We start from the raw sequence: 12,555 nt of genomic DNA, 5'->3' as shown, positions 1-12,555 counted from the left end.
AGTGATGCCCGCTCCGCCGGCAGCACCGCGCCGAGCTTTATTGCACTCATTTATACCACTGTGGGACCAGAGGAGTTCATTCAGTTGATGTTGGGGGGGGGGGGGTTTAGAGAAGGCCGTAACATCGCTCCTTGTATTTTACTGTAACATTTTAATGCCGCTATTATCTGCCTTCCTTCGGGGTGTTTCCATCCTCCGCTCTCCAATCGCTGTGTTTAGGCAGATGAGTCGACGTTCCCGGGAATATTCAACACCCCCGAAACTCCGCAGGGGATTTTTTTATTTATTTTTTTATTCCTCAACTGAAAAATATTGAGAGTGAATTCACCCCCGGGCCGTTTTAAATGCAGATATGGAGGAAGCGGTGTGTGTGTGTGTGTGTGTGTGTGTGTGTGTGTGTGTGTGTGTGTGTGTGTGTGTGTGTGTGTGTGTGTGTGTGTGTGTGTGTGTGTGTGTGTGTGTGGGCAGCTCTCTGACTGTCAGCCGGTCGCTCCCGGAGACGATCGCCCCGGCTTCATCTCTTTAGCGCTGCTGCTAATCGTTTTACGGCCTCCCCGCCGGCCGATGTCCGCGGCGCTCCCATCGAGGCTCTCGACACGTTACAGCCATAAAAAGTAATTAGATTGGCTTCGTGTTGCAACTAATCTGCGCGCAATTATTGCACCCACACCGCTAATGAACATCGCAGCAGCGGAAGGAGTTGTGGTAGGAGTGGGCCGGAGGTGGAGCTGAGACCTCTGAGTGTGTGTGTGTGCACGCCTTCATCTATCTTTGTGAGGACAGTGGAGACAGTCTTCTTATTTCTGAAGGGATGTTTAGGGTTACAGTTAGCCGCTGTTAGATGTGTTGTTTTGGGCGTGTCTGTTTGATTGACAAGCCTGTCAAATGATTTGTGAATTTATGAATCCTCCAGTTCGGATTCTGTCCGTCACCATCTTTGCTAGTTCGGAGCAGTTCAGAGCAGGAAGTGACCATATTTGGACGAGCTGGGGGAGGAGCCAGCGGTGGATCTGACCGATCTGATCGGAAACCCGACGATACTACGTCCCGCCCACCGACAGCTGTAACCTGACTGCACCACAGGCCTGTCAATCAAACAGACACGCCCCCAAAAACAGGTCTTCTTGAATCTTCTTTTCTAATGAATGAGGGATTATTTTCAGATGGACCTCCAGAAAACTAAGAAGAAGGAGTGACTTTAGCTAACAACACCGAGAGAACTGATGGACACATTTTATTCACTTTGGATTTGATGAGAGAAGTTGAATGGGAGTCTATGGAGCCGGAGGCTTTTTGGAGCCGACCTCTAGTGGCACTCGCTGGTATTGCAGCTGAAGACACTTCTGGATCGGAACCATTTTACAGACCTGAAGCTACGAACTCTTTCATAAACGGTCTACGCCCGCCACCTGGAGTACTTCCTCATGAACGTTACAGCTTCCTGCTGCTCCGAGCTCGTCACGGTGTTGCGTTCACGTGCAACAGGAGCAGTCGCTTCAGTTTATAATCGTCCTTCGTATTAAAACCCTTTCTGGTTAATAAGTACATGATATCAGTCTTAGAACACAGAAATGAAAATGTGTGTAAATGCATCTCTATATTTTAATCAGTGTTTTTTTCCTTGAAATGTCCGCATCACTTCCATGTCTGTTCCTGTAGGTGTGAATACCTTCTGTACAACCTGCTGTTGTATGGATGTTCGGCTGTTTTTTTGGGGGGGCGACTGTCACAATGTCAAGTGTTGTGTTTTTCATTAACACCCACTAACATCCATCTCGTCTCATTACCGTAGCCCTTCTGAGTCTGCAGCATGCCCCCCCACTCCCCTCCCCCTCCACCCGTCTGTCTGTCTGTCTCACCTTCATTTTGACCTGAGGAGACGAGCTCAGGGTGTGTCTGCCCGTCTGACTGCTGGTAAGTGTCTGTGGTTTGGACTTGGGGGGTGGGGGAGGGGGGTATCCTGTGTCAGATATGGCTGCCAGTTTTTACTGGGCTACTGTGTGGAAACCATGACTGCAGTTGTGCTGATTTTCATGCTTTGGATTTGAACATTTGGAAATATGACTCGGGAAGATTTTTTTCTTGCAGGCATGTTTTTTTCAACCCTGTAAGGTCACTCCAAAGAATTCATCAGAAAATACTTTAAAACCTTTAATTCAGAGAGATTTTGTAGATTTTACTGCATGAAATTCACCACAAGTTTGTAGTAAAGCAGAAGCTGTGTAGAGGTCTGTTTTCACTGGCTGAACTATAAACGTATTGTTCTGTAGTTTTAGTCACCATACAGTCGATTTGTAATGCTGACAATGATTATTTTCATTATCTCTTTGCTTTGTCATTTATTTTCTGGAATAATCGATGAGCTGTTTGGTTTTTAAAATGTCAGAAAATGGTGAAATGTGGTTTCCAGGAATGCGAAGGAATGAAGAGAAATACCAGAATTCATTTAGAAAACTTAAAATTCTAATTTCCAAATAGTGGGCACTTACTTTTCTGTCAATCATCTGATCGGTTAATCGACAAATTTATTAGCATTGGAGGTTGTTATTAGTGTTTAATAAAAGTATATTTAAAATATGAGGATCGGTTATGCAAAGTAATTCACATGAACTTTAAGGTGTTGGAGTGTTTGGCCCTCTAAGATCTCCCTCCATCCTTTTAGCCTGCGGCAACGCTGCAGCCGTCCAACATCATGAATGTTTAACCGAACACGGAAAAGTCCTCATTATTTATTTTAAAAAAACTCCCAGCAGCCCCAGAGTCATATCAGCTTCAACGAGAGAACAAAGCAGCTCTCCGATCAACACAACGTCTGCGTCACAACGAGCAGATTCATGAAAGTTTGTTCACGTCAGGGTCACGACAGACACAACATTTAAAACAAGTTAAATATTCAACCCTGTTGGGACGCTGAGTGAAGTGGAAATAAAAACAGAATATATTTGTTTTGAATTTGATGCTTGTTAGTCGACTACAGCAAGACGTGAGATTGCTACGCTTGGCGACGTCCATGCGTGACAGTTACACGTTTTACATGTAGCGTGTGTATTACACAATTTGGCCTGTGGCGATTTCTAGGAAAATGAATCCTGTTGCATCGTTTCAACTTACAGGAAAATTATCATAAGTTTCGCGCCTCCAAAGCGTGTAATAGACACGCCAGTTGACTGCAGTGAAACGTGAAACTGTCACGTCTAGAAATGGCCAACTCCTGTTTTGAAGTAGTGAACGGGCGTAAATATTTCACGCTCTGCTGTGACACCAGATTTTACCATCAAATTCAAAATGAGCGAATAGTTTTCAAAAAGCAATAAAATGTGTTAGTTTCAACATTTGATATGTTGTGATTGGTCTGTTTTTTTTTTTTTTTATTAAATAAGGGTTTGCATGATTTGCATGATCGCATTCTCTTTATATTTATTTACTTTCACTCTATTTCAGTCTTGTGTGTGTAATCATCAAATCAAAGTCGATAAATTAATAAATCAGTAGATATGCCGATAGCTTTATTGATTAATGCCCACGCTGGTTACGATCTCACCGAAGTCGACTTCTAACCGAGCTGCCGTCTCGCCGTTTTTTCAGTCGAGCGCCAGCAGCAACGGTGCCGGCGGCTACAGCCAGCCGGGTCGCCACTCGGTGTCGGTCGAGGTCCAGATGCAGCGACAGAGACAGGAGGAGAGGGACTCGTTCGCCCAGGCACAGCGACAGTACAGCTCGCTGCCGCGGTGAGTGACGGACGCACACCTCGACAGGACTGTGTGTGTGTGTGTGTGTGTGTGTGTGTGTGTGTGTGTGTGTGTGTGTGTGTGTGTGTGTGTGTGTGTGTGCGTGTGCACGTTCACGCACACGCCTGTCTGATTATGTCAGATTCATTGTAATGGACTTGTGACAGTAATGATGGCAGATTACACACATATAACATCAGAGTGAAGAAAGAGGTCGTTTTCAGACCACAAACACACACACACACACACACACACACACACACACACACACACACACACACACACACACACACACACACACACTGAGTGGACAGATCATGTTTCCCTCTCACACTGATCTGACATGATGGCTTTCCTCTCCCTTAATGTGATTCCCTTTGATCTGTGCGATATGCCGGCTTCTTGTTCCAGGAAGTGATGCAGCTTTTTTTTAATTTGAGACTTTTTGGCCGTTATTGGGTTGATTATTTTTTTTGTGTTGATTTTGGGTAAAATTTGTGTAAAACTTGAATTTATTTTAAAACAGACAACAAAGTTTTGGACGGACATGTTTTGTTTGCTTTTGAATTGAATCTTGTGCAACAAGCAAACATTTAAATGTTGTTTTTTTTTTTTAGTGTTTTTATGAATGAACTTCCACCTCAGCTTTATTTCAGTTTTTTCTTCCGGTGGTTGTTGAGTGTTGAAATTTCTTTAAAGAGAAAAACACTTTAATTCCCACATTTGATTATTTATTAACAGTAATTAAACATTTTCTACATATATAATACCTAATAACACTTTAATGTAGCTGTATGCAGCTACAAAGACATTAATATTAGTGTTAAACTTCTGTTGTTCATTATCTGTTTACGTTGTTCTGCAACAAAACTTTAATATCGTACAACAAAGGAGCAACAACACGTTAGTAGAGACTTTAAATCTTTTAAATGTGTTTTTATTTCTTGTTTTGGGGATATTTTTCCATCACTCGTTCAACGGTCTTCGAGTCCGACCCGCTGCACTCCTACATGTACAACGTTCACTCCTTCGTCCTTCCTGACTTCATCGTACTCTAATCCACTGTTATCGACATGAATCCCTTCCTTGATAAATATTGCAGGCGGCTTAGCTGAAAGATTAATGAAGCGCCGTCGTGCTCCGGCGGTCAGAAGCAACATCCTGAGGCCACATCGCTCCACTTTTCCACTAATTCCTTTAATAAAGTTCTCTGTTTGGATAAACTCAGCGAGTATCTGGAGAAGCAGAACTATTGTTTGACTTGGATCGTACGGCAGATTAAAGCTGGCGTTCAAGAGATCGGAGCGCCGATGGGGATCCGTGCGGTTCCTTGTGATCGATGGCCGAAGCATTCCTTAAAATAAAAAGAAAACCGCTTTCATTTTATAAACAGGTCCGTCCCCCCTGCTGGGCGAGACTCCCTTTCTCCCACCACGAGGAGGTGTGAGGGGAAATTAAAGCGCCGCCATTTGAAACGATGACAACGAATGAAGGGCCCCTCGTCTTCATCACCGTCGAGCACCAAACCAAACGGTTGTCTTTCCTCTCAACGTCCCGGTTGTCTTTCCTCTCAATCTCCCTCCGTCGCCTCGTCTCTCTCCTTTGTCTCTGAGCTGAATACAAGCGGTGAGCGTCTTCCTGTATTTACCACACGCGTGTACGCGACCCCTCTTGGCACGGCATCACACACAGACACCGATCTGGTTTGTGTTTCCCGGTGGGGGGGAGGGGGGGGGGCAAGCTTTGGCCTCTTTGTCAACATATGAAACGAAATCAGATGCCGGGGACGCCTGTCTCGGAAAACTGGAGTCAGCCGAGCGTGTGGGCGATACTCTCCTATCTCGCCCGGCGAGCAGCTGATCCGTTTCCCAACTGTGTTCAATCTCAGCAGAATAAAACAAAAGTCCTTTCTGTTCTAATTAAGGATTTTTATTTATTTTTTCCTTTTTCAAATCCAAACACAGGAATAATACGATTTCTTCACAGCTGGCTGATAAACCTGTTAATTATGCATGGCTCCGAGTCAGAAGCCTATTGATGTTTTTTTTGTCCTCCCCCCCTCTCATGTGTATCGTATTGGGCACGAACACACACACACACACACACACACACACACACACACACACACACCAAGACGGAGGCCAGCCGAGCAGAAATGAGAGGTGATGTCACACATCTGGATGTTTCTCTTGTAGAAGATGCCGTCCACCCTTTGAGGTTTGCGAGGCCTCGTCTCTCAGCAACTCCTCCGTCACCACCAATCACGTTCCACCGGATGTTACACTGATAGTTGTTGTATGAAATATGGTGTTTTCATGTTGCAGAATGAATGAATGAGAAAAGGTTTATGTAGCTGACAGTTCACTCTTTGACCTCGTGAACCGATTTTTCCCAAATGGCAGTAAAAAGGTGAAGAAAGCCGTTTTTCTGTTTCACACTAGAAACACCTTCTTACATGTCACATACTGTGTGCTGAAAACATCTCAATATAAAAAGGAAAACAAAAAAATCAGCAAATAACTTCTCTGCTGAGGAAGACCATGAGACGCAGTCATAACTTTGAAATTTCACGTTCAGTTTAAAAATTGTGTTTTAACTTGTTTAACGTAAACGTTAGTTTATTCTGAAAATATCTACATATCACACGACCGGCTGTCGAAACCCTGAACTTCTAACTAAAGGGAGTTTAAAATGAGATAAACCATCAATATTCATTTCAAATGATCCGTTGGCTTTCTTGTGTCCTCTCAGGCAACCCCGGAAGAACCCGAGCTCCGTGTCCCAGGACTCGTGGGATAAAGCGTACCCACCCGGCGAGGGCTTCCAGACGGCCAAGGACAACCCCAGGTACTCCAGCTACCAGGGCTCCAGGAACGGCTACCCGGGCGGCGGCGGCAGCGGCGGCGTCAACGCCCGAGTCCTCCTGGAGGCCCAGGAGCTCCTGAGACAGGAGCAGAGGCGACGAGACCAGGAGGCCAAAGGGAAGTTAATGCAGGAGAGCTCCGGTAACAGCAGCTACGAAGGCTACGCGGCGCACCTGAAGGACCCGGCCTCCCCGAAGGGTCCCTACCGACACGATGTGCCGCCGTCACCGTCGCAGTTGGCGAGGCTCAACAGGTTGGGGTCGGAGAAAGGACGACTTTTTTACTCCTGAGGACTCGACGGACAAAGAGCGGGACAAAAAAAAAAAAAAAAAAAAAAACTACGGAGGGAAGTGGACGCTTGAAATCACCACCCGGAGGTCTGGTAGCTTAGCAGCGATGTTAGAGGTAGTGAAGTGTGCTCCGTATGTGGGTGTCTGTGTTCGACCCCCCGCTGTGACGATGACCTATAAGCAGTCCGTCAGTCGGCCTCCTACAGACACGAGACGCTCAGTGCCTTCTTCGCATTCAACGGACACGACGCTCGTTCGCAGTCGTTCAGGACTCTGATTCATGGAGATCTGGCAGCGCCGTGTTACTGACAATCAAACGGGCAGACAGGCGCGCGAGTGGGCGCCTTCCTTTTTTTTTTTGGAGCCCACGGGGAGGCGTAAGTTTCTGCGTGGGTTTGTGTGTGTGTGGGGGGGGGGGGGCATGTAACAAGGTACATGTTTCACTACCGAGTGTCCCGCGGATGACTCGTCCCACCTGTCACACAATCATCCCTTCTTTTTTTTTGTTCTCGTTGCCGGTGCTTCTGTTTTTCTCTACCTTTCTTTCCTCCTCTTCAGCAATAGAAACTCACTGTTGTCCCTGGGGGGAGGGGCGGGGGGGGAGAGGGGGGGGAGGCCACGGCAAAGTGTGTGAAAGAAGGCAGGGCACAGTATGTGTTATTAATACAAAAAAAAGAGCCCCCCCCTTCATAAATGATTCATAGTGTGTGTTATCTCCGTGGAGGGGAGACAGCTCTGATCCTCGGCCCGGCCCCGCTGCACGTCTCTGGGCTCGACTCGCCGGCCCGCCTGCCTGTCTGGAGCTTCCATCCTCCTTTTCGTTGTTCCCTCTGCGTTTACTCTTTTCTTCTACCTCAACACCCCCCCACCACCCATCTTCCCACCTTTCTCTCACTCCCCACCCCCTCTTTTACTCTTCCTCCTGTTACCCACTACCACCCTCCTCCTCCTCCTCCTCCTCCTCCTCCTCCTCTCCCGAGTCAGGCTCTGCACTGAATTTTTCATCACAAGCCACCTGCTGCCTGCCAGAGAGCCAAAAGCTGGGCTGCCACCAGCGGCACCGACGGAGGGCCCGGCTTCTGACATAAAGAGCCGAATAAAAGCCACAAAAAAAAAAGCGGCAGAATAAAGATGGGCGGAGAGACAATGAGCCTCCCAGTGTGAGATTAGTGAGAGCTTTTCTCCCCGTTTTTAACAAAAGGCCCAAAAAATTGTCCTCAGTGGTTAATTGCTTTCAATTGCTATAATTGCTTTCTGTATTACTTTTTTTTTTATTTTTTTTTTTACCTTTTTAAGCATTTAGCCGTCAGTCCTCTCCAGAGTCATTTAAAAAGAGGGAGTTAGCGGGGGGAGGGGTCCTATTGTAAAAACAGCAGTCAGTGGATGAACTGGTGAGTTTTAAAGGGTGGGTCAAACTAAATTAGATTAAAAAAATGTTTGGCTTACCTCGTACCACCGCAGATCATTTTGATTTTATTCGTCCAGGTTTTAAGATTTTTTTTTGACGCAAAGTAGAAAAAAAATACTGAAAGTTTGTTTGAATCTTTTTCTCCCAAAGTAAATATTCTGTCTGAAGGATCGTTCTGGTTTGTTTAGCTGGCGCGTCTCCCGCTAACTTCGTCCGACTCACGCGTCTGTCGAAGGTGGTCGGAGATCCACGAGGCTCAGTTCAGTGAAGTGAATTTAAGGTGGTGGTGTGTGTGGTGTGTGGTGTGTGTGTGTGTGTGTGTGTGTGTGTGGTGTGTGTGGTGTGTGTGGTGTGTGTGGTGGTGTGTGTGTGTGTGTGTGTGGTGTGTGTGGTGTGTGTGGTGTGTGTGGTGGTGTGTGTGGTGTGTGTGGTGGTGTGTGTGTGTGTGTGTGTGGTGTGTGTGTGTGTGTGTGTGGTGTGTGTGGTGTGTGTGTGTGTGTGTGTGTGTGTGGTGTGTGTGTGTGTGTGTGTGTGTGTGGTGTGTGTGTGGTGTGTGTGGTGGTGTGTGTGGTGTGTGTGTGTGGTGTGTGTGTGGTGTGTGTGGTGGTGTGTGTGGTGTGTGCGTGGTGGTGTGTGGTGGTGTGTGTGGTGTGTGTGTGGTGTGTGTGGTGTGTGTGTGTGTGGTGTGTGTGTGGTGGTGTGTGTGGTGTGTGTGTGTGGTGTGTGTGGTGTGTGTGTGTGTGTGTGTGTGTGTGTGTGTGTGTGTGGTGTGTGTGGTGTGTGTGTGTGGTGTGTGTGGTGGTGTGTGTGGTGTGTGTGTGTGGTGTGTGGTGGTGTGTGGTGGTGTGTGTGGTGGTGTGTGGTGTGTGTGGTGGTCACCGTAAGCTCGGGGTTCGAGCGGTTTAAGTGGTGAAAAGGTGGTTGCTCGGCAGCTGCTGACGGAGGTACCGTAAGGCGCGGAGGAGGAAGAAGAAGAAGAAGAAGAAGAAGAAGAAGAGGCTGTTGGGAACATTTTCCTCAGACGTCGGCTGTTATCTAAGTTACGAAGACAAACTATGTGACTAAAATTACAATATATGATATTATATTAGCTGAACATCCAACCACATATGAACTTTCCACGACCTCTGACCTTTACGTAAACATCAGCAAACAACGTCACAACTCGTGAACTTGAGGCTTGTAGAAAATGTTGTATTTTGACGTTGTAAATATCCACAAGAGGGCGCTGTTCACACGGAGTCTTCTCGTGAGCGCGGTGAATACCAACACATTTGAACGCAGCTTTACTTTTGGATTTTGGAGAACGTTGAAATTCTGAGGACCTCAAATTTAATTGCATTTATCTCAGAACTCTTAAAACCTGGACAAACTAAACCAAAACTTTGTGCAAGGTTACAAACTACTGGAGGTCAAACGTTCTTTTTTGTTCTTGTTTTTGTTTTTCTATTTTGGGCGACCCAATCTGAAGAACCTGAGTAATTCATTTGATGTCATCAGGACCTGAGAGTATTTACATTTTCCTTCCAATCAAACTGTTCATCTGTTGATTGGGAACGTTGGAGCCCAGCGAGGAGGAACTCATCAGTGAAACCAGCTGCTGGAGCTGCAGGTTGGAGGGAAGACGTCCGCGCTGATGACACATGCTTAAAGAAATGTAAATAGAAATCCCTGCCTCCATCCCGACCGATCGTCTTTCTCTGAGTCTGTCCTTTGAAAACACCGAACATTCGTGACGTAATTACGACCGCTAACAAAGGAGACGCAGCTGACGTCGAACTTTTCCACAAAAGGGAAATACAACATATGAAAACTGCCCTTCACAGGGAACATACATGATGTCCTGTTGGTTCGTGACGACCCTCGCTGGAGAGATGCGCGGTGATGAATAACCAACCAAACATCTCAAGATGAAGTAAAACAAAGTGTCATTTCCTCTGTTGTGTTTCGGAGCGTTCACCATATTTCTCAGCTTGAAGCTAATTTAAAAATTCCTCTTTTTTTCTGCACTGCGTGTAACGACACACAAACACAGAGGCCCTTTTCGTCTGCCTTTTTTAAACCCGCTTTTAAAACCAAATAAGACACAAGCTGTGCAGGTGAGAGTCAAATCAAATATCTCCCTCTTCACGTTTGTTTTTGTTTTTTTCGGTTCGTACTGTGAACTCGAGGATTCGAAGGATTGTGTTTTTGCCCGTGTGCGATAAGTGCCTGAAATGATATCGTATTTTACACAGAGGGACACCATGTGATTTCTTTGTCAGCACACAAACTACAGTGTTTTATGTTTTTTAACATCATCATGTGAATTGTGTCATTTTGGGGTTTACGTTTTTCTTTTGTTTTTCTAATTTTATTCACCAGAGCCAACACTTCTGAGCGGTTATCAGTCTATTTTATATCCCGTTTGATATTGCCTTCAAACATGCTGTACCGTGATGTGTTTTAAAGTATCACAAAAGAAATGGAAGTTAATGGAAGCTGATGTGCAATTGTTTTGTTTTTGTTTTGTTTTGTTGTTGTTTTTTTCAGAAAACTTTTACATGCTATATTAAGAAATGTATACAGCCACTTTTCCTGTACATATCGAGTTTTAGAATAAAGAAACGGAAGGCTGTTCCATCCTGTTTACAACCTCCCCCTCCCCCCGGCTCTTACTTTGTTTTTTTCCGCGGCCGCCGCTGTGAACCGGGGATCAGACGAAGTCTTCAATTAAGCGCGAGAGGATTTCTGCCGTCAGATGTCAGAGCTGTCAGGTCGGCGCTCGCTGATGTCTTCTTCGGAGACAAACGCAGGGTTTGACGGATACGAAAAAGAGATGATGATGACATCATTCGTTCCTGGGCGGGAGGTGGGGGCGGGGGGGCCGCGGCTCACATACGAACACAACTGAAAACAGCAACGACCGGCTGTAAGCGATCTGTCGAGTACACGCCGAGGTAATCTCCGTGTTTCCTGTTATTAAGCCCAGCGACCGGTGGAGCGACTCCCTGCTACTGTTTTTGTTCCTGAAGGTCAAAGGTCACATCCTGTCCGAACGCAACCGATGCTGCTGGAGACGACTGGATGTAAAGGCGGTGCGATCTTCCTCCTCTTCCTCCTCCTCCTCCTCCTCTGCTTTTATCTGTTTTCTGTTTACCGACTTCATGGCGGGAGCTGCAGACGGAGCTGCACATGCCGTGTGTCACATTCAATGCACAGGAGGGATTTTATTATATTTATCTGTTCTGTGAAGTCGATAATAACCTTCAGAGTGTTGAGCTTCATGACAGAAACCCACGTGAACACACACACACACACACACACACACACACACACACACACACACACACACACACACACACACACACACACACACACTCGCTCAGGTCTGCATTAGAGGACAGTTGGCCCTCACAAGTGTGGGTTTAGGAGAACACAGGATGCTGTTTCAGCTGTCTCACTCGGATCCACGTGCAGAAATGTGGAACGTGCACGGCTCTGCTTCGGTTTACTGCGCTTCATGCGAGACGAGTCAGAAACCAACAGATGCGTCCAGGCTGCATCTCCTGCACATTTCTGTCTGCAGCTGTTTTCTGCATCGAAAGCAGACGAGGAATTTTCATGAAAAAACTCTAAAGGTAAAAAAAAAAAGGAGAAGCCCCGGTTGTACATCCGGGAGACGTCGGAGGAATACTTCATACCTTCCCACAGTTTTGCTTCTTGTTTGTTGTCTCTTTACGCAGTAGATTTGGTCGTTTCCATGGAGTTTTGTGCTTTTGTTTAGTAGATACTACCAGCTCTGGTCTGTGATTACCGACCCTCCAACCACTCATTGTCCTGGAGCTCTATGCTGTTCTTTTCTCTCTCTGCTCACCACTAACGGTTCGAGGCAGACGGCCGCCCTCCACTGAGCCTGGTTCTGTTGGAGGTTTCTTCTGTCAAAAGAGAGTTTTTCCTTCTGTTGGAGGTTTCTTCTGTCAAAAGAGAGTTTGTCCTTCTGTTGGAGGGTTCTTCTGTTAAAAGAGAGTTTTTCCTTCTGTTGGAGGGTTCTTCATGTTAAAAGAGAGTTTTTACTTCTGTTGGAGGGTTCTTCATGTTAAAAGAGAGTTTTTACTTCTGTTGGAGGTTTCTTCATGTTAAAAGAGAGTTTTTCCTTCTGTTGGAGGTTTCTTCTGTTAAAAGAGAGTTTTTCCTTCTGTTGGAGGTTTCTTCTGTTAAAAGAGAGTTTTTCCTTCTGTTGGAGGTTTCTTCTGTCAAAAGAGAGTTTTTCCTTCTGTTGGAGG

The 12,555-nt window shown here is 46.0% G+C and overlaps 1 protein-coding gene across 6 annotated transcripts in view; it reads left to right on the top strand.

The window, feature by feature from the left end:
• The window catches only part of pard3ab (par-3 family cell polarity regulator alpha, b), a 197,666-nt gene extending 188,197 nt beyond the window's left edge, over positions 1-9,469 (top strand). For 5 of the 6 annotated variants that reach the window (XM_069708916.1, XM_069708915.1, XM_069708917.1 and 2 more), the window contains 2 exons: positions 3,586-3,728; positions 6,480-9,469. In XM_069708916.1, the coding sequence (XP_069565017.1) occupies positions 3,586-3,728; positions 6,480-6,882 (546 nt within the window). In that variant the 3' untranslated portion in view covers positions 6,883-9,469. The remainder of the gene's footprint in view (positions 1-3,585; positions 3,729-6,479) is intronic. The other variant, XR_011311336.1, reaches the window with a different exon arrangement.
• Positions 9,470-12,555: the final 3,086 nt, after the last annotated feature.

Source organism: Brachyistius frenatus, unplaced genomic scaffold, assembly GCF_029030835.1.
Source record: "Brachyistius frenatus isolate BFR_SWC_R1_liver_20210118 unplaced genomic scaffold, ASM2903083v1 Contig_79, whole genome shotgun sequence".
In the NCBI taxonomy this organism is placed as follows: Eukaryota; Metazoa; Chordata; class Actinopteri; family Embiotocidae; genus Brachyistius; species Brachyistius frenatus.
Note: the sequence above shows the minus strand (reverse complement) of the source record. Positions and strands in the feature narration are given on the sequence as shown.